This window comes from Dunckerocampus dactyliophorus, chromosome 3, assembly GCF_027744805.1.
Source record: "Dunckerocampus dactyliophorus isolate RoL2022-P2 chromosome 3, RoL_Ddac_1.1, whole genome shotgun sequence".
NCBI classification, from domain to species: Eukaryota; Metazoa; Chordata; class Actinopteri; order Syngnathiformes; family Syngnathidae; genus Dunckerocampus; species Dunckerocampus dactyliophorus.
In genome coordinates this window covers 6,956,297-6,982,500 of record NC_072821.1, presented here as the reverse complement: position 1 = coordinate 6,982,500, position 26,204 = coordinate 6,956,297, and the positions used below count along the sequence as shown (strand labels likewise).

The following is a 26,204-nucleotide window of genomic DNA, read 5'->3' as shown; positions in this document are numbered from 1 at the left end:
AAGTAATTGTTGATGAGGTGTCAAAAAATGTTAAAATTCAAACTAAAATCACACTAACTGTACAGAGAAACTGAAGTTTCACATTGTGACAAAGGTGGTTGCTCAGGGAGTATGGGGTTTGTGGCAAGCTGCTAAATGCTATTGGGTTGTTGTACAAACACAGCAGGAGCGTGGTTCGTATATCAGTTGAGCCTGTTCTTGTTGAACGTTGGCCTCCACTAAGTCTGCCCTTTGTCACCGATTCTGTTCATTATTCTTGTGGACAGAGTTTGAGAAAGCTTTGAGGATGTCTAGTTTGGGGGGGCTTAGGATATCATCTCTGCTATGGGGATGATGTGGTCGTGATGGCCTCATCAAGCTGTGCCCTTCAGCGTTGACTGATGTGGTTTACGAAGCTTCTGGGATGAGACTCAGCACCTCCAAATATGAGGCCACCTTTCTCACCCGGAAAAGGGTGGATTGCACCCTACGGTTGGGAGTCAGGTCTTGCCCCAGGTGGAGGAGTTCAAGTACTGTGTATCGAGTGAGGAAGGCTGGAAGGCTGGAGCGTGATATTGACAGGCGGATCGTTGCAGTGTCTGCAGTAATGCAATGATTGTACAGAACAGTCCTTGTGAAGAAAGGGCCGGAAGGCAAAGCTCTCGATTTACTGGTCAATCGACGTTCCTACGCTACCTATATGGCCATCAATCAGCACTGGGTAGTGACCAAAGGAGCAAGATCAAGGATACAAGCGGTTTAAATTAGTTTTCTAATTCCCTCTTAGGGTGGCAGCTGCTCCTTCACGTAGGAGCAAGTTGCGGTGGCTCGGGCATCTAGTCCGGATGCCTCCCTGGTGAGATGCTCCGGGCATGCCCAGCTGGGAGGAGGCCTCGGAGTGGACGTAGTTGGCCTGGAAGAGGTCAGCAGAGACTGGGAAGTCTGGGCTTCCCTACACTGTGAAATCCAATAGCAATCCTATCTGGAGCCTATCCCAGCTGACTTCGAGCAAGAGGCGGGCTACATCCTGGACTGCTCGCCAGCCAAACGCAGGGCACATATAGACAAACAATCATTCACGCTCACATTCATACCTATTAATGAACCTAACATGCATGTTTTTGGAATGTGGAAGGAAACCAGAGTCCCCGGAGAAAACCCACACACGCACGGGGGCAACATGCAAACACCACACAGAGATGATAAATGAAATAATTCATATTAAATAACAATTTTACCGCAGACCTGGATGCAGTGGCGGAGTCAGAAATAATTCATTGGGGTGGCCAAGGTGAGACCATTACTCACATAGGGGTGGCAATAGGCTAATACCTTAATTGTCTAGATGGCCAGTAGCTCCGCCACTGCTTTTGGATCGTCTATTAGAGCAATTAATAGCTGAGCAGTGTGCCGAAGACATGTTTTCAATGCACAGTATCTGGATTTTGCTCCCCATCATGGCGGCCAAAACCGCAGAAGGAATAAAATGAAAGTGGATGCCCATCGGCACTCCCGTTTTAACTCTCGACTCCTTGGTTTACATGTCCACTCATGCTGCTACAGGGAGCTCCCGTTATTAACAGATGTACAGTATGTGCTGAATCACGCTTCAGAATTGAAGTCAAAGTCAACATAGTGAGAAAACTTGACCGGAACCGACCAAAGTAACCATGGAAAACTTGCCTACCGCTTGCAGTTCATTCAAGACGCGGTTTTATTGACAGCTCCTCCACACGGTAAGTTGTGTGCTGCAGTGAAATGCCTCCAAGCGGAAACAGCGATTTTTTTAAAACTTCCATTCTATTTTTCATTAGTGATATTTTGGAGGCTATAATAAATGAATGTTAAAGTGCTATGCTAGGATAAATGATTAACGTCCTATACATCTACAGTGATATCTCGTTCATGCATGTTTGACTTTAATCAAAGCTAATACCATCGTGTTCACGACGTGTGCCCTGTTAAGTTCAGCGTGGCCCGCCTATGTGAATGTGTGACCGAGCAGAATTGTGCATCCAAATGCAACACTGCGTTAAACACAATTACACAGTTGGTTTGTGGTGCCTTTAGACTGCATTGCAATGATACTGCTGTCTCTTGTTAAGAGCATGTAGTAAACACATGCTCCACGTCTCATCTCCCCATGTTGGAGTTGCTTTGTTGCATCCAACAACCGAAGGACTCCAGTGAGCAGTTAGCGAGGTTACAAAACGTGTCTCGTCGCTGTCTAGCTGGAAACTATACACTGTATCAAATATAATACATCAATCCGGTGGCTATTCATTAGAACACAATAAAATACAATAGAATGCCTTGTACAGTGACATTTAAAGCAGCTTTTTCTCCAAGGCAGACATGTATGTAAAATATAAAAATATTTACATAGAGTTGAATAAATAGTATTTAAAAAAAGGTTAGTGAAAAAGTTATTTCATTGGTCTACGAGGGCTCTTTGAATTCCGCCGAGCAACAAGTGGCAAACATACTTTTAAGAAAAAATAACGTGTTAAAGGTAGTAACTAATTTATTTAAATAATTACATTATTTTTTTGTGTAAATAACGCATGCGCACCACCGCAAACATGCCTCTCGGTTATGACGGCAGACGGAATCACAGTGTGTCCCCACACAGTCACACAGAGGCTGACGCACTTTTCTAATTCCATTCTGATCTGAACACATCAAAAGGAGTACAATTCCAACACCATATACTGTGTGTGTCTCCAACTCACACACGTCTCCAGTCCGTTCAACCTGGGAACGACACGTCCTGAATATCATTACAAGAACGCGGGATGCATTCAGGGACACTCCGAAAATCACAAAAACGGCTTTGTAACGCGCACTTGCGCGAATAAACAGGAAGATCAAGAACAACATGAAGTGGATATCCTTATCACCAACTTCGGAACTCTTAATTCGGATGTACAATGTGCTATATTTAAGTATGCTGTAAAATACACTGAAAACAAGTAAATTACATGATGTCTTTGAAGGTAACGCCTCGTTGCCCATAATAACAAGTGTGATTCAAATGTTTTGCTACTATTAAAGAGGCTAGTCTTAGACAAATCGATTTTTAGACTTCTTTTAGTCTATTCTGTAGTGTGATTGACATATTCAGTTCATTTGGAGCTGTTAATACATGCATATATATGTATAATCCTATCCTGTAATTTATCTTTCTGTTAATTAAATACAGTAAAAATGGGTATATTTCAGACATAGTTTGTAATGGTGATTAATCGTGATTAATTCATTAAAGAACTGTGATTAATCTGATTAAAAATGTTAATCATTTGACAGCCCTACTTAAGACATACAGTAAAAACAATGAAAAGCTCAGGTGTTTTTTAAAAAAAAAAAATGTAATTATTACTTGTCTTACAAGTGTAAAAATAAGTTAGCCCCTGTTGAAGGTAAAACTAGCAATAAATAAAAAACTCAGTCTGAACTTAAAATAAGAAAGTTGCAACACAAAGGCGCTTCCCTTTGCAGGTGTGCCTGCCAGATATCATTTTAAAATTTTCAGTTGTCACAGAAAAATTGAACCACTATTAATAGCAAAAAAATCAAATGCTACTTCAACGTTAATGAATGGTAAAAACAAAAGAAAAAAGACAGTTAAAGTGTAATGATTTGTGTCACAGATGTGCCTCACACATATTTTGGAACATTTTTAATTGGCACACAAGTGTAAAAAGTAGCTAACCAATACCTGTCAATAATACAACTTAAGAATAAAACGCTCGCTTGAAATACGAAGGCGACTCCAGTCTCGGGCTTGATTTTTAACATTTTTAACTGTCAAAAAAGCATGAAAATAGATTAACCAACATTGACAGTAAAACATAAAAACAATTGGTTCCAAGTGGCGACACATATGGCAACTTCCCATGCGGAGTCTTCTTCTCTAGTCCCATTCTTTTCTGAACACCTTGTTGAGGCTGCTCCTTCTGTTTGAATAAAAAGAAGGCAAAGAAAAAGCAAAATGCACATGCAGGGGTTCATCCTTTAAGCTGCCGTCGGGCATGACGGAGGTTGGACTTTTGTGACTTTCGTTTTCAAGCACATTTTGGTTGAATTGTGCGACCTCTGTTGCGTTCAAATTGTGGTCGACGGCTGCTTAACCACCATTTTGTTTCCATGTACAACCACAACTTGAGAAGATTGATCCCGCATGTCGTGCATTGTAAAGTAACAGGTGAGGTCAGCCAATTAGTAGGGATGATGTATGATATGCATCGAGGCTGTATTATTTCATGGTGGACAAAAACCTGCAGTGATAGCAGGCGACTTTCGCTGGCCTGGAGATAAAAGTTTTTCTCAAATGCCAGCTCGTCTGTGGCATTTAGGCGTGTGCATGTGATCCTTTTCATATCGGCTACCTAAATGCTCAGCACTGGCTGATGCTAATTGAGGTCAACGCAACAATGCACGTATTAGCAAGCTGGTCAGCCTCTTGCTGTTGTTGATTCCTCCTTCCTGTCTAGAGTTTTCTGCAAAGATCCAAATGACCGATGAATCCAGATAAGCTGAGGATATTTTTGTCAAATGTGATTAATGTACTCAGAGCGCACTCCCGTCACCCTAACGTCACATTAGGTCCTGTTAAATAAAACGTACACATAGAAATCTCTTCAGGGTTGTGTAGACTTACAATTCTGTCATTTGCAGCGCTTATAATAGACACGCACGCTGAGATTAGCTCCACTCATCTCTTTATCGCATTCCGACAGAGGTGCTGCTGCTAATGCAACATTTTAGCTGTAATTTACCCCAGCGCTTGACTAATAGTTTCCTCTGAAAATTATTCACAATGGCTTGATGATGTTCCTCTCACACTAATAGGATTTATTTTTAATAGACTCTATGTGTGTAGCAAGAACCACATCATAAATTAAGTCTTTTACAAAGAGTTAACTTAAGATTTACACTTGCGGTTGGAGTTTGCAGCAGTGCGGCATCATACTGAGAGCATTCACAACTGTGGACAACATTTAGAGTTTCCAATTAACCTAACCTGCATATTTTCTGGGATGTTGATTTTTGGGACATGCAAACTCCACACAGAGATTTGAACCCAGGTCATCTGATTGTGGGGCCAACATGCAGCAAATGTTTCCAAAAGTTTAAAAGAAGCTGTTGGGACTTTTTTACTTTCTTGAAATGTTGTTTTTGCCGTGTGTGTTTTGCACATTCTGTAAAAAAAAAGAGAAATAAAATCAATGAAATATATTGTAAGTATTTTATTTGATTTTTTTAGGTGTTTAATGTTATAGGAATGGTGTGTATGGACATTTGTGACCCACAAGGGGAAAACAAATCCACAGAAAAAAATGAAAAAAACTCTGGAATCTAAGCAAGATTAAAATATTGTAAATCCAGGTCCAAAATACGTATTTTTGACTAACAAGATATTTTTTCCTCCTATATTAGACTGCCGTAAATTACAAATATGAATTCAAATCTGAGATATGTTCCTTAAACTAAGCGAACTAACCAAAAAGCCTGGAATAAGTTAATCGCATTTTGCTTAGACTTGTACTCATTTTAAAAAGTATACCTTAGTTAGTACTTCGGATGAGCAACAACAACAAAAGTATTTTTGACCTTTGATTTAATGAATCATGTCTTACAGAGGCCCAGCTTATAGTGAACAACACTTAGTTTAAATCCAAAGAAAAAGCCATCAAAATGTCAACCGTGAGTCATTTCTTTCTTGCCGTGACATGCTGCGACACCAAGTGATTTTTTTTGTTGTGGCACGATAACGTCGAATGTGTTCACAGTGGAGCGTGAGGCCTCCCAGTGCTTACATAAAGGATGACTCACTAATGACTGGGGAATCACAAGTGATTATCATGATGAGCATAGCCTTTTGCACTGTAAACAACACAAACACATCGTGTGTGGCGGGCCGACACTTCAAACTCCAATTTTAGTGGAGGCATCTCACTGGCAGGCACTGCTTTATTTTATTGATTTTATATTTTTTACTTTGCCAACAGACCTAGATGCCTTTATTGTAAAATATGTTGAGGATGCTGAACATTTACAAAAGATAATGGACCAGAATGACACTCAGTAGAGTGCAAAACTCAGCCAAGGCAAAATAATTATGACTTTGTCTCTCTTTCAGAACACTTTGTAACCTTTGTCTATGAAAAACCCCTTTTTAACAATGTTTTACTTACATATTTACTTATCAGAATTTTGTCGTTGGGATTCATGCATTATTCTTTGTGGAGAAAAGAAGATGTCCTAAATATTGTCTTTCAGGACAAAAGATCCAATCAAGGGCTTTAATATGACGTATAACGCAATGTGGTTTGTTGAAAATTTGAGTTACTAGTAAACTTGGACTGATTTCGGTCCAAGGCAATCATCAGCTGAGCTGCTATTGACCAACGCATGTCCACTAGGTTTAGACAATTAAAAAAAAATAGAGACTTAACTACCTGAACTTTTTGTGACTGACAGTTAACCTCAATGCTTTTGCTGGTAAAAAGCTAAGAGTGCAAAGAACCTGCTTTTTCCACCGAGGGCCACATACTGAAACATGAAAGGATGCCACTTTGATATTTTGTAAACCAACACATGTCCATATGCGAAGAAGTTATACATATTTGAAGAAAAAACTCATCTCAGCTTTGTGATGTAGGTGAAAAAGTGTATCATTAGTATGAACTTGGGTCTTTGCTCTTTTTTTCCATTTTTGCTATTGTTTTTTTTTTTCAATTTCTCTAATATATTTAAACTTTCTTCTAAAATCATCTTCTTAAATTTTGTTTTCATGGTATTTTGACTTTATTTCCATATTATAACTTTTCCCCAACCTAATTTAAATAATTTTTTTTTGTTAATATTTAAACTCTAAGCTACTAAAATGACATTATTTTTTCTCTTAATATTTGGACTTTATTCTCCTAAAATTATAGCATTTTTTCCATTTCTGCTGTTGTTTTTTTCAGTCTATTTCAATTTTCTTATTGTAATTTTTTTCTTTTGTCATGACTTTATTCCCGTAATATTTACATTTTATTCCCATAACATTACAACTTTTTCCGCAACGCAATTTAAACAAAAAAATGTTTTATTTGTTGTTTTGTTTGTTTTTCACAGTAACACGACTTTAAAAAAAAAGCATCTTTCTTTAATAATTTAACTTTTTGCTGCTAAAATGGCGTTATTTTTCCTCATAGTATTTTGACTTTATTCTCGTAGAATGACTGCTTTTTTCCATTTATGCTGTTGGTTTTCCTGTTAGATTATATTTTTACAATGTGTTGCAGGCCAATAATAAACAGCAGCAGGCCACAAAACTTTGGACACCCCTGATCTACAGTATATGGGGAGCATAAAATGTTTTTATGTTGCCTTGTTTGTAAGATGTGGAGATTGGTGACATTTGGAAGCCACACGACCGTGCTTTGGGACATTGTGTCATTATACATGTGTTATACATGGGTTCACTAACAAAACAACTGAAGATGCGGAGAGTGCTTATCGAGGGATTTAATAGGAGGCACTCGTGACTCGATGCGGTTTGTTGTAAGCTAATATTTGACGTTGTTGCCAGTGAACTTTGACCTCCCCCCTGTAAGTTAATTAGCACTAAAATCAAACCAACTTATTTTGACCTACTAACTATACTGTTAAAAAAAAAAAAAAGGCCAAATATTTTTGATGTTTGACATATTTCACTTGGCTGTGACCGTGACCTTTGACCTTGATGCTTTGCCCTGTCCAAAGGTAAACATACGTGGTGGACATCTGAGTGTGAGACATTACAAAGCAAGGCATAGAAATGTATCGACGAGACTACTGTACATGCAGTGCCCTGAGACTTGGGTGGCTGTCTGCCTCGACTGGTGTCGGTGAGGAATGCTAATAAACGTGCAAAACTAGGCAACCATTCAACTAAATGCTAGTACCCTAAATGCCGCAATTAACGCAATTAATCACCCGTGCTCTGCAAAAGCAAATAACAGCCAGGGACTTTGATTGAATTGATTAACAGCTGCGGCTGTAGGCAACCTCTTGATGAATTTTTTATTAACTCTGCAAGGTGGCAGTAGCTGCATTTGAAGTATCATGACTGGTCAGCTTCTAGCACATTTATCTATCCCTACATGCGCTTTAAAATGTAACTCCTTAGCTGTTCGTCGTACTGTTGTTGACAATGTACCCATCAGTGGAGTCAATGTTCTATTACAACATCAGAAACACATTCATTGTTAATAAATGGCCATGTGGTCAAACAGAGCTCCAGTTTCAGAGCTCCACTTTCTCATGCACTCCAAATCATTAACAAAGGAAAAAAAATGTGAGTTTTGTGTGCTTCTATGAACACCTCGTCTTCTTTGCAGTTTTAGGTACAGTACATAAACGCTCCGTGCTAGAATGACAGCGCTTTTGATACGCTCCTTTAAGAGTTTAAAACATACGACACGGACTCTTCCGTCCTCTTTTGTTTTATTGTACAACCAGCGTGCGTGTGAATATACAATGCGTGTGTGTCACTGTACATCAGTGTCACGTGACCACGCTACATTTTGGGTGGATTTCTGCTTGGTTGGCTCCTCGCCTCGCCTTGTTGTACAAACTTATTTTATGGTAATGACGGGACTAAAATGAGTTTGAGATTGTTTACTGTTTGAATTTATGATATAGAAATACACTGACCTGACACCCACACTGTATGCACAAAAGTATTGGGTCACCTACAGGAAGGGAAAGAACGGCATCTTCTTAGTGATACTTCAACTATGAGCTTCAGGAGCATCAGCAGCCTTCTGTCCCGTGGGGGTCTTTCTTCCATCTTGCTCGGCCTTCCTGGACAGTCGGGGGCTGCCGCCAGCTTTCCTTCCACCCTGAGGGCTGCAAGAGCCGGAAGCTTGAATCTTACGCTGCAGCAAAGGACTCCTGGAGCCTTTGGGCTTTGCCAGCGGCACCATTAGCGAGTCCAGAAGCTTCAGCGACCTCAGGCCCAGCAGCCCACAGAAGTAGTTACACTGATGCTGCGACGCAAAGTGCTCAAACACTTTAGGCTTGCCCTCAATGGCGAGGCCCTGATGTCTGCGGCATACGCGACAACAGATGTTGTTCGATGAGTAAGAAAGACAAATTAGCTGTGAAATCATTTCACAGTGAAACAACACAGTAATAATGTACTCACCCTGTAGATTTCACTGCCATTCCAACGTTGGTGAGCTTTGTGTCAACACCTGCAAAAAAAAAGCACAATGCAAATAGCATATTTTAAACAGCAGTTATTTTTATTGTTAAAAATACATGTGTGGCCCCCTGCACAACATGCTGTTGTTTTGTTCACCTTCCTGACACCCACCTGAATCTGCAAGCAAAACGTCACTAGATGGCAGTGTTGGTGGACAAGAGGACACAGTATAAACGTGCACATGTGCCAGATATAACTGTATTTATTAGTGATTTATTAGTGTCTCATTTCTGATTAACAGTGTGGTTACTGTTGATTGTTTGCCACTGCCTGTGTGGCCTGTGTGGCCTGTGTGGTTGTCTCTGTGGCATATTTTGCACACTTGCTTTCCTTTACCTGTGTGGTGTACAGTTGTCCCTCGCAACTTGGCAGTTCGAATTTTTCTGCTTCACTCTATCACAGCTTTTCAAAAATACATAAATTAATAAGTCATTATAAGCCAGTTTTGTGGTTGAATACGGCATTAGAATTATTCCAAAAATATGCATATTGAAGCTAATTTTACATTTTTTTCCCTAAATTAAGCATTTTAAGCATGAAAATGGCTAAATGAACTAAAATACAAATACAAGGCATTGAGAAGATGGATTTGTGAATGAAATGTAGTAATCTACACTGGTCACTAGGTGTCAGTCATGCTGACATGTTCAGTGAGACACACACACCAGACTTGATCGCCACAACAACAGGTTTGTGTTGCAGGTTTGAATGATCTCACAATAGGCACAATAATCCCTAATAACAACACGCTCTACTGTTATGGCCATAACTCATGGCAAGCTAAAACTCAACTCTGAACCACCAATGTCACTTCCTGCCCACTTAGCACCGGTGGGGAAAACATTTATAGCAACGAGAACGCACGAGAACGAGTCTTATTTATGTCTTAAATGGCTTATTTACTTTTATTATGTCTACTATATTTGGGTAATAGGAGTGTAACGGTGACTGTGAGGTGTTAGTTCATGTCTGGAGGGAACTAATAATGTTAAAAAAATGTATTTAGCAGGTCGTGAAAAGGTTTTCTATGCACTAACTATGAAAATATTTGATTTATAAATAAGGAGTCCTACTTTGCGGAAATTCACTTAGCATGGTCGGGTCTGGAACCAATTAACCGTGATAAGAGAGGGATTAGTGTATTCTGTTTACTGCTGGCTTTGTGGCTTAGGTCTGCTGTATATTTGGTGCTGCCTATGTGGCACACTGTTTTCAGTGTGCTTTGTATTACATTTCTTACTTATTTGTTTCACCAGTTACCTTTTAGTTTCAATGAAACTATTTTGTCGTTGTCAGGAGATTCCAACGGCTCCTCGTTGGAATTACGGTGTCTGATGAAACTTGACATCCGCCTGACTTGAAATGAGCCGGCCAACTTGATAGTAGACTTGAAAAAAGGCTTATCGTGTTTGAGGCTGGACTTTGTGAAAACGTCAAGAACCAGTGCAAGAGCCAGTGGCTCCGGAGTCAAGGGTTGACCACATTTTTGACTGACTTTCGAGAAAATCTTTGTCACATTCCGCGTTATAGGTTCAACTAAATTTGGGAGTAAAAAATGTTACCTTCTAGCCGGGTGATGAGCAGATTCCCGTTGGTCCATTGAAAGATCCAGTGCTGCAAAGCACAACACTTCAACTCCACTTCAGAGGCAGTTCTCCTCTCCATCCCCCCTGTATCATCCAGGAAGGCATATTTCTGATACGCTCCCGTCAGGTCAGCTTCCACTGTGGCATAGGGGATTGTGTTGGCTGGCCGGTACATCAAGTAGAGTGGGACTACCCTAGTTTGTCATAGATTATCATAGAGTCAAATACGTGCCAAATTATAAGACCTGTTTCCACTAATCAGTACAGTTATGGCTATTGTATGCATTTTGTGCCGTTTTCGTTGCCAAGAGTCGTAAAATATAGGACCTGTTTTTGGATCAGGTATCGGTCGCAGTGATACAGTATGGTATGCTTGTATATATATATAATCAATCCTTTGTGTCGCATATTTATGGAAAATGCCATCAATGTTTAATTCACTAATTATGTGGTTGATGCTGCTGCCATCATCCCGCCTTCATATTCAATGGTAGCCTGATTACTAATCCTAACCATACCGTGGCGAACCCAACTGAACTGCTCAATGGAAACGTGGTCTTAATGGCTGAAGTGATTTAGGTAGAGTCAGTGGTCAAACTCACTCAAGAGGGGGCCCAAAGTTTTCAACAACTCTTGCCTCTGCAGAGAAGATTTTGCAGTATTCACGAGCCAGGTTCTGAATTTTACACTCCTGTTCACAGAAGAATGGACAACAGTTAGAACAGAAAGAAGAAAAGATCAAATTTTGACATTTTCTCTTGCCTACTTGCTTGACTAGGTCCATGTTCCTGTCTATGAGGCAGTGCTCCTCCTTTCCGCCATAAGCAACATGGCGGAGTACTTTGATGATGCACGTGTTTCCGGACTCAAACACAGGCTCCAGGCCATAGATGACCTTAGCCCTCCAGACTTTCTGGGTGCAACTATCGGATATACAGGATTTTTGCACCACTATGCGACCGAAAAAGTTGCCGCCCCAAACGCCACCATCTGCCACGCCCTTACTGAACACCAGGGGCGCCATTTCGATCTCTTCTCCAACTTGAAAGGAGGAATGTAATCAGGAATGCTTTCAACTCTTGGCTATATTGAACAATAACACCTCATCTTACCTCCATTGTCCTCACGGAGAGAAAATCGTGCCAAGACTAAAACACAAGTAGAGAGGCCACAGTTAGAATAGTTACAGCTAAATAAACAAAATGATATATTGTTGCAAAAAGAATGCATACTGTCTGGGCCAAGCTGAAAGTCAGTCGAGTCGCTCCCATATTCATTGGTGATTGTGCATTTGTAAACACCAGAGTCTTTACTTGATGCTTGAACGACTGCCAGATTGGCCTGACTTTCATCCGCCGCACTGAGAAAACAAAAAGGGAAAAACAAGATCCTGAGGACTGATTTGTTCCGAGACTAGTCGTAAATAATCACATTCAGAACTTACGTCCTCATAATACGAGCAATCTCAGCCTGATTTCTGTACCAAGTGATTGTAGAGTCGCTGAGAATGTTGAAGAACTGGCACCACAGTTTTAGGTGTCCCGATGCGTCCGCAAACCTTTCACTTCTGATCTTACGGATAACTTGAGGGGCTGGAAAGGAAATACATGACCATAAGCAACTGGTCTGTGGGAAGTCTTTCATGGACAATTAAAGTATTCAGAAAAACTCAGATGTGGCTTGAGTTTCCACAGTGGGATTATAGGCAGAGGCTTAGGTGTAATGTCATGGTAAAGTCCATTGGCCATAGTGTGTTCTACAGCTTATAGTCCACAAAAAGGAACTAGAAAACCATAGGGGTACAGTATATTTTAGAACTCTTAACAATGGAAATGCAAAAAAAATGCACTACTTGGTAGAAACAGGCTTTTAAAGCCTGATGTTTTGCACTGATTCCAGCAAAGAGTCACATAGTAAGTTCTACGGTAGTCTTATTAAAGGTGACGGTACTTTTTGAAACATCCATCAATTTTCTATGGCGCTAATCCTCATCAGGGTCGCGGGGGTATGCTGGAGCCTATCCCAGCTGACTTTGGGCGAGAGGGTACACCCTGGACTGGTCGCCAGCCAATCGCAGGGCACATATAAACAAACAACCTTTCACACTCACATTCATACCTATGGACAATTTAAGAGTCGCCAATTAACCTAACATGCATGTTTTTAGAATGTGGGAGGAAACCGGAGTATCCGGAGAAAACTCAGGCACGGAGAAAACATGCAATATAGAGCTGCTCAAGCCAAGATTTGAACCCAGGTCTTCCCGACCTTCTAACTGTGTGGCCAACATGCTAACCGCTCGCCCACCGTGCGGACATTTTTTGTAACATGTTTAATTAAATTTGGCTCCTTTAACACATCCTGCAATGGAAAGCCACTGTGTGGTGCTCAGGGAATCCAGGTCTTGGTCAATGAAGTCGACTGGAAATTAATTTTAAGTTTTCTAACTTTTTAGTTTTACCTTTGCATGGGTCACGTCTGGTCTTCTCACTTTTCTCACTTTGGACTTCCTCATTGGGCGGTTGGCTTGAGGCTGTTGTCACCTTGTCCCTACCCGGCAGTGGCGACCTCCTCTCTGCAGGAGATGTTCTCTCGTCATTGGGTTGTAGAAGAGGTGGCTGCCGTGAACAGCTTGGAGACGACAGGATTGTCACTGCACTTGTTGAAACGTTGCTGTCGGGTGGAGAAATCTCTTGTTTCTGAGGTTGATACGGCGGTAAATCAGTCTCTGCGTTGTCCACAGGTTTGACTTTGGAGTTAAGGACCTTGCGGCGGGCCCCAGAGGCTAGCTCTTGTGCAGTGGCAGACGGTACAAGAGAGTCACACGGTCTTTTCATCAATACCGGACTGGATTTGGGATTTGAATTGGTTAAGAAATCACTCCCAGGAATGACTTCAACCAGTGACTGGCTTTTTTGGACACTTAAGTTTTCTTGTGTGACTGTACCAAGGACACTTTTATCAGAAAACATCTGCACTTCTTGTAGACAATGAGTTGGACAATGCTCTTGATCTACAAGTGTTTGGGAAGAGTGTTGAATTTCATTGTTGAGTTCAGTTTCTGGGATGAACTTTTTTATGAGCCCTGAGTCTTTACCTTGAATCACATTACTTGAGGCTCTCGATGCAGGTCTTTGGGTTTCCTCCTCCTTAGGAGTCATGGGAAGAGAAGTTAAAGACCCTACCTGGGGAATGTTCAAGAAATCTTGATTGCCTTCTTGGACAAAGGGGGCGGGGACAGAGGAACTAGGATCTTTTTGAAGAGTTGTTGAAATTGCATCTTGAGTCTTATTCTTGCCCTGATGACTTTGCTTTACAAGATGTTCGCTTGGAGATGTTCTACCAACAAGACTCTCTAGTAGGCTTCCTGGTGCTGACTTCTTTACTTCAGATTTACATTTGTTGTCATAATTTCTTAACATTTGGGGCTGGTCTTCAACAAGTCCCACATTTATGGGACTTGTTAGCTCAGACTCCAGAGTCCTTATTTGGGACCTTAAAAGCTCTGCAACAGATATGACTCTGGTCAGAGGTTTGGGGATTTCTTGGACGTCTTCGGGTTGCTGCTCATGTAAGTTTGGATATTTTTTGGAATGTGGGGTGACAGTATTAGTTTTAGTCGGTTTATTAGTCTGTAACTCAGGATTGGGTTTTAAACTACACTCTGTCTTCTTTGTCTTTGACACACAAACATCCATGGGATTGGAGACTTTCTTTACTTTATCTCCGGTGTCTAGTTGAATCTTACATGAAGAAGAGGTTTCACCCAGCACCACTGACTTGCTAATCTCATTGCCTTCAACCTTCTCATTACCTTTTATCCCTTCTACACATTTCACAACTAAACCAGTTTGGCTTTGTGGTTCTACAGATGGAACTATGGCCGACTTTCGAGGTCGTGCATAAAGGCCTGTGTGGCTTTCATTTGATCCTGTGGAATGATGCCTTGTGTTCTGCGTCAGTTCAACAATGGGTGCAATAAAAAGAGGTAGGCCGTCATCTATTGTAGCTGGAGCCTTCTGCTGTGGTCGAACGTCCACCGAACGGCAGTCAGGTGGAGGCTCTGGGTTGACAGGTGCATCATTCCGACTCATCCATGTACGGGCTTGTGTAACCTTGAGAGACAATACAGGGCAAGCAGATGTTTCCAGGCTGTAAATACTAATGATACTTTATCCCAGGCTATGCTGCACATAGATACAAATAAGTAATTCCAACAACAGCAACTGTGTAACCAGCAACAGATGGGAATACCTGGAGAGACCTTGGGCAACTATAGATAAGATAAAAGACACTAATGTAACATACAGTATTTTCTCAGAACTATGAACAAAATTACAGTTTTACAAATTACAATTAAAATTTACCAAAATATACAGACATTGACAACAACATTATTGGATTCACTCTTTAATTTCCATTAAAATGCCATCTATTAGAGAGGAGGGTATAAATGGGTAGAGACTTTTGAAGATTTGGAGCACTGAGGGATGAATGCCATCTGTTTCCTGCTTGTTTCTCTGTTTTGGTGTGTTGTGGTTCTCGTGCCCTGTTATCTGCTAAGTTTTTAATTGTGGACAAGGGCTAGGTGACTACACACTCTTCTGGTGCAGTTACACTCCATGTTTGAGGACTAAAGGCCAAATTCCGACTATGTTTGGTCACATGGAAATGAAAAGGTCCATAAACAACTTGTGTAAACAGAAATGTTCTTTTGTAGAATAGACTGAACAGTTGGGTTCCATTGCTGCCTATGTAAAAACAGACAAATGTAACTTGAGTATCTCCTAGGTTAGCATTGGAATCACTGATATAAAATCACACTTGTCTTAATACACACAAAAAAAACCCAACTGAAATCTCTTCTTCTCACCCATTAACAATAAAAATATTGCTTGTGCAAGGATAACACTTGATGCTGTTATGTTACAACCGTGTGGTTCGGTTCGCTATGTCAGTTCAATGAGCTGAGACCAGACAGTGTCAAATCCACATCAACGTCTGTGCATGAGCTTTTATAATTAGCCGGAGAGGTTCCCTCCATGTGTCACATGACATTCCATAATAGATGAGATAAACTGGCTGGGGCCTCACTGGTCATTGTTACTCTTTGTCCATTTCAGACTGCAAAACCTTGAAATTATTTCAATTATTTCAAAACAATCAATTTTGCATTTAAAAAAAAACATAAACCGTATAGCTGAAATTGTCACCATACATTTGCTTCCACTACATCTAATCAGACAGGCTAAGACCTATTCACGTGGTACAGAGCTATTTTGTGTTTAGGTGTAGTTGCAATGGAATGCTAGACATTTTAAAAGGCACTTCAGCAGTGTTTTGCCCGACTGATGTCAGTAGCCGTGCACAGCATTGCATAAGCCCCGTCTAATGGGAACTCACAATCCCACAGCAGCAGAAACATTTGGCTGATAATTGCAACGCTAAATGTATTTATTTTACATATCATTTTGTAATCTTTTTGAAATTTGGATTTTTATTGAACTGTGTTACAGCTACCGACACAACTGGCATTACTTCCGCTGTGTGTTACTGTTCACTTTGAAATACTCCTAAGATTGTGATTATTAATGAATGCTGTGATTTATTTTGATTTTCAGCAATGTGCAATATATTATTGCTTTATCTATTTGTTACAACTTTACAACTCTAATATTTTTCCCATTTTTTGCTGTATGCCCTTCAACAGTAACTTCTAACGTGTAACTTGACTATTTAACCTTTTTAACCACGTCATTTACTCTCTTGTCTTTGAGTGCCAGTGTCATTTTACCGTGAGGACCAATTTATGTATTTAATGACCTGCTTGCATTAGCGTTCAATCAATCAGATCATTGATGCTGCCCATCACTTCTTTCATTAAGAAACCAGGAAACAAAAGTCCATCAAATAAATGAAAAGGTAATGAAATAAATTTAAAAAATAAATAAATAAAACCGTGTATCATGCAGAAAACAAATTGGTCATCAAGTAAATTATTAATATTACTAATTTATAAATTGCAACTGGTGGACTCATAGTTAAGCTTCTATTTTAATGCGCTCGATGTTTAATTACTTTTGGCACAGACAAAAAAAAAACATGTATTGACGGACACATATGTAGGGTAATCAGATTATTAGAAACAGCCCTTAGTATGATGCAGTGCAGCTCTACATATTGTTATATTAACACCGCTCTGTCAATCAAGACTGTTGATACAGCTGAGCGTAGGCCTCATCAGGTACGTAGCCACAGATAATGGTCTCAGTAGAAACACATAAACAGGGCCCAGGTTGCTATCTTTACAGACGGCGTGAGAGTCGTTCATCTAAGTGTACCTAATAAAAAGGTTAAAAACGAGCTTTGATACCATAGACTTTGAACTCATTGCCAACCTGTTGCATGTGTAAACGGAAGCACATCACGAAGCTCCAGTGACACATTGTTGCTGCTATAATAAATGGCAACAGGTTGCGGTACTAAGCACCCCCCCCCCCCCTCCCCCCCACAATGAGCTCATGGGAAAACAGCTCACCTCAATCGGCACAGACGAATTCCCTGGACACGGCTTTGCTTCCTTTTCTGGTGGCTGATCTGAAGTCTGCTGGTAGGATGGCCCAGGTAAAATGGCCTGGCTTGGGGGGACCAGGTGCACTGATCCAAGATCTGCATCTGTGGAAGAGTTAGCCATGACTGGAACATTCTTTGTCTTTGTTGTTGTCATGTCCTCCGTGACTGGCCTTGGAGGTGCACTTTGCAGTCTGGAAGTCACGTGAAGACTTTGAGTCTTCTTCTCTGAGACTTTTTCTTCATGTTTGCTGTTGCTTGCCTTCTCTTTCTTTGCGCTTTCTTTGGAAAGGTCCAGAGAAGGCTTCATGAGCTCCTCTGAACTTGTATTCCTTGAAAACCTTCCATTTTCCAGCACTGGAGGGATAAAACTCTGCACTTCCATCACCTCCTCAGGCATCTCCTCAGCTTGCTCCATTTTTGCACTGCTGGAAATCTTGATCTTCTTCTTGACGAAAGGAGTCTTACCGCCCACGCTTCCATTTTCATGAATGAGCTGACTTGTTTTGGAACAAGTCACAGAGCTTGTCGTCTCCTCCACCAGCTCTTCAGTGTGCTCCTCCAACCTCACCTCTGACTCCACCGCAACAGATCGTCCGACCTCCTCATTACCCTCATCCTCCGTGGAGCTGGGCATGCTCAGAAAGGCCTCCATGGTGGAGCGCCGCTTCCTCTGCCAGCGCTCCGGACTGACGGTCCGCAGCGGCTCCTGGTTCTCCTTGCCTTCGGCCTCCTTGCATCTGTTCTCCGCTTTCTGCTTGAGCTTGGCAAAGTAGCGCTGGTGGATTTTGAACTCGCTCATTCCACCCACCTCCAGAACCCCAGAGCAGGACACGATGCCTTTACTGTTACTGGCCGATGCCTGGTAGATGGCAGCATCGTCCACAGTGCAGCTGCAAGGACAAGACCATTTAACACACGGCAAGGAAGGAGGAACCTGATTAAACATTGCATCAGTATGGATACAAATTCCTGAGTATACACACTTGTAAATATGCAGGGAATGGTTTTGTCCATTGCGAAATATTTCATATTTGGGAAGTCCACAAAATCTGTCCAACTGCTTATCATCCTTATACCAAGTGACTTGAGGGATAGGATATCCTGAAAGACAAAAAAAACTACGCTTTTAAAAAGTTAGATAATGAAGTCATATTTTACAGTTTTTGCATTTAAAAAACATATTTTCTTTTATATTTTCAATAATAAATATATTGCAATGTTTATTTATACTGTAACAATAATAATAATAATTATTAAATATATATGTAAAATATTATAGTATCATTCTAAATAAGTATTTTTTGTATTTTAATAAATACCATAATATAATTAAAATAATATTATCATTACCTTCATATGCAATAATTAACCAGGGTTAATATAATCTAATTATGTACTAAATACATATAATACTATTATTATTATTTTTAGAAATGAGTATAAAAAAATGTAAATAATAAATGATATATTTTTCTAGGATAGTGTTTTTGCTATTTTCTGCTACCTTCATGCTCAGTATCATTTTTGAGAGCGTTACTATGTTGTGTAAAAAAATGCACTTCCTTTTTTCAGTGAGCCTCACTATTATATTATTGTACTATTTAATTATATAACCGTTAACGTGCACCCGACGCAAAAGGATAGCGATGCTCACCTGTAACCACGCAGTAGAACTTGACGTTACAGTTCTCCGACACAGCTTTGGACCTGAGAGTAGTTGCAAAGCTTGGTTGTTCTTCCTCTGTCAGTTGTGCCATCACGCTGCACAGTGTGCTCCTGTGCACAGAGGGAATAGGTCCAAGTCGCCAAAAAACAACTGTCGTAGCAAAATTATTCATAAAACGCAAAATATAAAACGAGAATGGCCAAACTAAACTGACCCATGACGTGCAGAGCTACTCTATCTTATTACATTCTAGTCCTGCGGGCGGCGAAAAAGTAATTACAGTTATGTTTTTTACTGGCCCTGATGCAGGCGGACTCTGACCGTAAAATTTGGAAAATAAATTACATGTTTGCACCAAAATTGAGTCGTCACGCTAACTATCTAATCAACAACCATATTTTTTTAAAGCATTTTTGGATGTGGGGTGGTCACTGCCCCCACTTGACCCCAAAGCAAGTGAACTATCAGCACACGAAGTTTAGTGTAAATGAGTGGAGTAGTTCCTGCAGCTAACGAACACTCATAAGTAAAAAGAAAGGCTGAGGGAATAAATTCAGCATCATGAATGCCCAATGATGGCTCGCCTGCAGCTCATTGCGGCGGCGCACACATGTACTGTGTAGCGTATACATGTCGAGCTGCTGATCCACGTCTGGTGTTCCTATCCTCTTCACTGTGAGGGTCAGTGCTCACTTTTACAGTCCGATGCACGCTACTCATGAGTGAGCAAACAAAACACGACACAAATGCCTTTTGAAAGAGTATATTTGAACACAGCCTTTGGCCTGTAGGCACCACTTCCTGCTGCTGTCTGATTAACTCATGTGTTTTTGCTCACTTACTGTTTATGCACACTGATCCATGAATTTACAATGTTTTACAAAGTTTTGGCGACAGGAGTGTGATGCGGTGCAGTATTACACATTGACACCAACAAAAATAGATATTATTATACCTCTCTTTACAGTGCGTGTCAAACTTGTTTGCACCTCGAATTTCGTGGCTTCACTCTTTCACCAGTTTTCAAAAATCTATTAATAAATCATCCCTGTTTCGTGGTTGAATACAGCCTGTTATTATTCCAAAAATGTGCATATTTAAGCAAGTTGTACATATTTTTTGCCCAAATTAAGCATGAAAATGGCTAAATGAATGAAAATACAAATATAAGGCATCCAGAAGACGCATTCAAAGACACTGGTGAGATGTAGTATTCTATACCTGTCACTAGGTGTCAGTAATGTTACATTGATGTACAGGAAGTACTGTCCAGAACAGGAAGTAAAAAAGAAGAACATCGAGGAACTCTCCCAATGCTAACATTTTATATTATATCATGATTTATTATGTCTTAAATGACTTATTTGTCTGCTATATTTCGTAATGCGAGTGTAAAGGTTACTATAGCCAGGGGATGACCTACCATTAAGGCAAAGTAGGAAATTGCCTTGGTTGGGGGCCCCCAACCAGCAGCCCCCACCCCCAACCAGCACGGGCCAGGGCCACCACTCCCAGCAGCACCCATATATATTCATGTATAATTATGTTAGCATACTAAACAAATAACAGAGCAAAAAAATAAAACCTGAAAGCTAAATTGCTATTATTCCTCATTCTGTTCTCCCCGTATTAATTTAGTGCAAGGTTGTATATTGATAGGAGCCTTTGAGGCTGCCTTTCCTGCTTTTTGTGTTAAGAGAACATATGAAGAGGGCCCCTGGCTGTGTTTGCCTTAGGCCCCAAAATTGCTAAGTCCGCCACTGACTATAGGGGTGTTAGTGCATGTCTAGAGGGCTCTAACAAAGTCAAAAACAGGTATTCTATGCTCTAGCTATGAAAACATTGGATTTATAATCCTACTTCATGGAAATGTACTTATCACGGTTGGGTCTGGAACCAATTACGTGTGATAAACGAGGGATTACTGTACAGCTGTAATGTTCAACCCCATTAGAATGTCTTTGGTTTCATATTTGACAACAAATGCACTAAATGCACTTGTTTTTTTTCTCTTTTTAAAAAGAAAAATACACAATTTGGAAATAGAAGGTTTTCAATCAGCTCTGTTTTTTTGGGTTAAAAAGTGCTAAGAAAATTTGGAGATACATGGTTGTCATTCAACTTAGCTTTTCTATTAGGTGTGAGTAAATCGTGCATGTGTACCTATTGTTGTGTAATGCTATGTAATACTATAAAAAAGTATGTGAAATTGTTAAAAATATGTCTTTTGCAGGATGCCAGTCATTTCATGTATTGATGTGAATATATGACAGTATTTTTTTACCTTGAAGGGTCTGAAAGAGATGGGCATCGAGACAAGAAGAGTAGTGTCCAGTATCTCGTCTCTTCATGTCTTTTCATGTGGTGTGAATGACATGTTATTATGTTGTGCGTTGCGGTAAGGTCAAAAGGTTGTGTTGCTCTATGATGACCAGATACTGGTGTGATAAAAACAAAAAGGTGTCAGTGACACACTCTACCTGTTCTCTGGCCTCACGTTGGAGATGTAGCTGCAGCCTCCAGGCCGGCTGCTCCCAATACTCCCATTTCCATCGCTGGATCTTCCGTTGGCCGAAGAGGAGCGTGCCATTGTGCGCCGTGAACCCATGTTGGCAGAAGTTCTTCAAGCAACAAACAAGCCTTTTAGAGGTTGATGGCAGCTAAAAAGGAGTCCAGACACTAATCGTAGACAGTATATGACATAAGACATGGCAGTGATATGCGCTAGACAGCCTTGATGCAGTGCACTCACCAGAGACAAGGCTGTGTCCCTGCTTTGACAGATGCCCCACAGCTCTGACTTGAGGCGCTGTGATTTCCAATCAAACAAGAGCATGCGTAGGCTGCCGCTGCACTATTTATAGTTGGCCCTCAAATAGGCACAAGGGTGCATCACACTTTCCCCAAACTGCCTTCACTCCATTGCGGACAATAGGATGCACAGGAGAGCCATGCCATACATCAACCGAAAGAAGAAAGATGGGTCCTTGAAGAGCAAAACAATGACTTGTAGTGTCGAAAGTGTGTAAGTCAAGGTCATTCCTTATTTGGTAATTACCAAAGTAGGCAACTTTCTTGTAGCAAGGAACCATATTTGGTAACTTAAAGGGACAGCAACAGTGACTTACCCCCCATTTGGTCCCACAAGTCCAGTTCTGGTCGGACTTCCGTGACGAGGAACGTAGTTCTGCTTAGTTGCTGGGTCCATTTAAGTAAAGAGTTTGGCTTCTCAAAACAATATGCATCCAAAAGAGTAATACATTAGCATCATAAAAATGCATCCTCAAATAAAATCACACCTCACAAATCGCTCTGCGTCGTATTTGCCGAAAAACGGTCCTATCTCGCAATGTCAAAGAATCCTTAAAAAAGTTCCTGGATCCAGACGGTGATCTGGATCACTGCCAAAATATAATCAGTTCTTCCATATCCCATTTCTGAAACTTTCATCCAAATCCATTCAGAACTTTTACAAGTTATTTGGAAGTCAAAGAACCAAACAAACAGATAAACAAACAGATTTGTTGTCATACAAAACATAACCTCCTTGGCGGAGGTAAATAAATAGATTTTTCTAAACAAGTCTTGTATGGCCCATTTATTATATTTTATACACACACATAAGTTAACATCATTAGTGTGTGGTTTTCATTGGACAGCGACACAAGAACTCACAACTCGTGCAGGTCGTCTAGAAATCGGAAGGGTGGTGCTTCGATCTTTGCTCCCTCCACCCTGCGTCCCTGGGCAAGACAGTTTATCCACCTTGCCTCCAGTGCTGCCCACACTGGTGTGCATGAATGTGAATGAATGATTGGTGGTGGTCGGAGAGGCCGTAGGTGTGAATTGGCAGCCACGTTTCTGTCAGACTAACCCAGGGCAGCTGAGGCTACAGATGTAGATTACCACCACCAGTGTGTGACTGAGGAGTGAATGAATAATGGGTTCACTTCACTGTGAAGCGCTTTGGGTGCCTTGAAAAGTGCTATAAAATGTAATCCATTATTATTAAATCGCCACATTGGGGAAAAAACAAAATTATTTAAAGAAACGGCACATAGTAATAGGACAACGCACTAGCAACAGGATGTAAAAGTCAGAAAGTTCCTTCATTAGCGCATAAAAAGTAACCTTTATTCCAGTCATTTGGCTAAACGCTATTCCGCAATGGCTAAAGCGCATTTGCCTTGTCAGTTTACACTTTTAAACATAGAATGCGGTGCAGAATCACAATAAAGTGGCCATTAAGATCATGCAGGCCAACCAAGAAGGCTTCATTGTCTGCTGACAGTCACTTTGGATCCTCAAGGAAATGCAGCAGAAATAGGACAACCTTATATAGGCACAACTCACTAATGACTGTCCTGTGTATATGCTTGTCATCTTGACACACACACACACACACACACACACACATACAATGAGCGCTGTGTGTGTCTACTAAAGAAAGTTGTGAGATAAACTTCTCTCATGTTACCACGGTCACATCACACATACCAGTGTGGCTGCTGCTCATCCGTTTTAATTTCATATTCAATTATAAATGCTACAAATATCACTGTAATATTAAATAATAAGTGTGCATCGTACAATTCACTACTGAAGGGGACGTCACCTTTTGATTACACTCATTTTCTGAACTTAAATGATAAGCATGACTGAAATGTAGTGATTCACACACCAGTGACGTCCTGAAGGGGAAGTTCGGTCACCAAAGCGAGGCAGTGTCAACAAGTCCACATCCTGACAACATTACAATACACACAACTAGCTTGTTACTTTTTTAGGAGCGCAGTTACCTCATCGTTGTCGGGATATTTTGGACAGAGTGTGTGTGCAGATGGATCAAAGCGACACTGGTGGAAACATTACAGAGGTCGTCTGATAGTGTCAAGAAGTCAATTCCGAACTGTAATAAATCCGAGTACATCTGCAGAACCAATGCTAATATGACCTTGCAGAGTGCAAATGCCAAAAAAATACAATGAAATGAGTTGAGGATGCTTATTAATACATCAGTCTATCATAGCAACATAAAAAGTGTCTCTGACTGGCGGTATAGTAAGTTCTATGAGCTCTCATTGTTTTATTGACTTGGTCAACAGGCACAATAATAATACCATCAGAATAATAATTAGGGCTGTCAAAAATAGCGCGTTAACGGCAGTAATAAATGTATTTAATTAACGATGCGAAAAATGAGCATAATTAACACGTACACACCATGTCAAGCCACCTCTCTTTGTTATGACGGCAGAAAAAGGCACGATACCGTCCCCACAGAGGCTGCCTCTCCCTTGTAACTTTATTCTGACCTGAATGCGTCAACAGCAATGCAATTCCAACACCATATATGTCTCCAACACACACACACACACACATCTCGAGTCCTCCTCAGAACGACACTAGTCACTATAGACCACAGCGAGGTGCGTTCAGGGGCGCTCCGAACATTACAAAAACAATTTTATTATGCGTGCGTGTGTGGTCTAAATAAACAGAAATACAAAGAAAAACAGCAAGTGGATATTCTTATCACTCACGAGAGTAACTCGTACAATTTTCTGCATTTAATCATGCTCGGAAGTCTCGAAACAGTGATTTCAACTTTAAAAAGTACATGGTGTCATTGAACGCACCCCTCTTTTGGCTCATAATAAAGCAGAAATGTTCTGATATTAGGGACTAATGTTAGGCAAATTGATTTTCAGACACGTGTACTATTTTTTTTAGGATGGTTTAAATTGACTTGCTGTTAATACATACAAATATATATAATTGTGCTCTGTAATTTATCTTTCTGTCGATAAAATACAGCAAAATGCGGCATATTTAACATATAGTGGTAAATGCTGATTAATCACGATTAATTAATTTGAAAACTGTAATTCATTTAATGAAACATTTAAATAATTTCATAATAACATGAGTTACTGTTGCAGCCGTAGCCCACACAAACTCAACTCTGAACCCCAGATGTCACTTCCTGTCCGCCGTTGATTCTGCTCCCCTACAAGATAAACAGTATTAAATGGCTTATTTTCGCTGATTATATCGACTATATTGAATAATAACGAATGTAAAGGTGACTATATGGCTGTTATTTCATGTCTAGATGGCGCTAATAATGTTAAACGTATTTAGAAGATCGTAAACAGATTTTCTATGCCATGACTATGAAAAAAATCCATTTATAAAGAAGCACTTCACGGAAATTCACTTATCACGGTCAAATACAGAACCAATTAACCATGATAAATGGGGGATTGCTGTACATGCAATTAATAAAACATTTTTCAATAACAAAAAAATTTGGAGATACTGTAGATGGTTTACATTCATTCAACTTCATTAACTTTCATAACAAAACATTTAGTTTTTAAGGAGGAAAAACCACACAGATTGGGACATACTGTACATGGTTTTCATTAGACTTTGTCTTTTATTCAAAATAATATTCTTATAATTTTCAGACTAAACATACTTTTCATTGTAATTTTTTTTCCACTTAAAATTTGGAGATCGGTGGTTTTCATTTGAAATGAACGATGGCAGCCAGACTAAACTTTGAAGAAAGGAAATTCATTCTCAAAGTGCGTGAATGCACGCAAATACCAAGGGAATTGTTTTGTGATGTGTGCGATTCCATTGCTTCGCGTTGTCGGCAGTGTCTGGACCAGAATGGAAATCAGTTTGAGAACAGGCAATGACAAAAAAAATAAAATGTTTGTATTTGAAAATTGAACGAATTATGATCAACACCTACTTTATAATTAGTTAAAGTGTGTATAGGTTTTTTTGGGACACCCTGTATATATATGTATATATATATTTTTAAAACAAAAGTAAAAATGTGGTTTTTTTCCTTATTGAGGGATAAAATTCGTGCACACAAAAACTGGAGATATGTGGTTTTCATACAACGCAGATGTGAATTATTTCTATATTGCACGGCTGTTGCCTCATGATGCACTATTTATAACCACGCTACAAATCCTCTTGGGGCTTAGTGGGGCAGATTTATAGAAGGCTGACAGACAAGACCATGTTTAAGAGGACTGTTGATGTTGTTTGGGTTGTGTACAAAGGTCAAATCATCGACTTTGGAGTACACACGATAACGACGATAGTGACGATGGACTTCAAGGGTCAAAGCTGA

General features: G+C 40.2%; 1 protein-coding gene across 8 annotated transcripts; it reads right to left on the bottom strand.

Annotated features, from left to right (window-relative positions):
- Positions 1-3,654: 3,654 nt before the first annotated feature.
- On the bottom strand, positions 3,655-24,426 carry alpk3b (alpha-kinase 3b). 8 transcript variants are annotated; one of them, XM_054771734.1, is made up of 16 exons: positions 22,721-24,426; positions 22,174-22,270; positions 21,798-22,031; positions 21,526-21,666; positions 19,034-19,155; positions 18,363-18,480; positions 17,345-18,269; positions 13,268-14,921; positions 12,251-12,398; positions 12,039-12,166; positions 11,919-11,954; positions 11,573-11,847; positions 11,409-11,497; positions 10,783-11,000; positions 9,161-9,209; positions 3,655-9,060 (listed from the first exon to the last, which is right to left on the bottom strand). In XM_054771734.1, exons 4-16 carry the CDS (start codon positions 21,651-21,653, stop codon positions 8,745-8,747), a joined length of 4,206 nt encoding a protein of 1,401 aa, XP_054627709.1. In that variant the 5' UTR covers positions 21,654-21,666; positions 21,798-22,031; positions 22,174-22,270; positions 22,721-24,426; the 3' UTR covers positions 3,655-8,744. The 8 variants fall into 8 exon arrangements, with proteins under 8 accessions (XP_054627709.1, XP_054627710.1, XP_054627708.1 ...); XM_054771735.1 differs by having other exon boundaries at positions 24,269-24,362; XM_054771733.1 differs by having other exon boundaries at positions 22,174-22,967; positions 24,269-24,335.
- Positions 24,427-26,204: the final 1,778 nt, after the last annotated feature.

What these genes read in the sequence shown, in the direction of transcription:
- alpk3b (XM_054771732.1), bottom strand. Translation starts at nt 21,653, where the DNA reads ATGGGTTCACGGCGCACAATGGCACGCTCCTCTTCGGCCAACGGAAGA. An exon ending in AACGTGAGGCCAGAGAACAG is followed by an intron (nt 19,156 to 21,525) that starts GTAGAGTGTGTC and finishes CTCTGTGCACAG; the next exon opens with GAGCACACTGTGCAGCGTGA. An exon ending in TCTCCGTGAGGACAATGGAG is followed by an intron (nt 11,848 to 11,918) that starts GTAAGATGAGGT and finishes CCTCCTTTCAAG; the next exon opens with TTGGAGAAGAGATCGAAATG.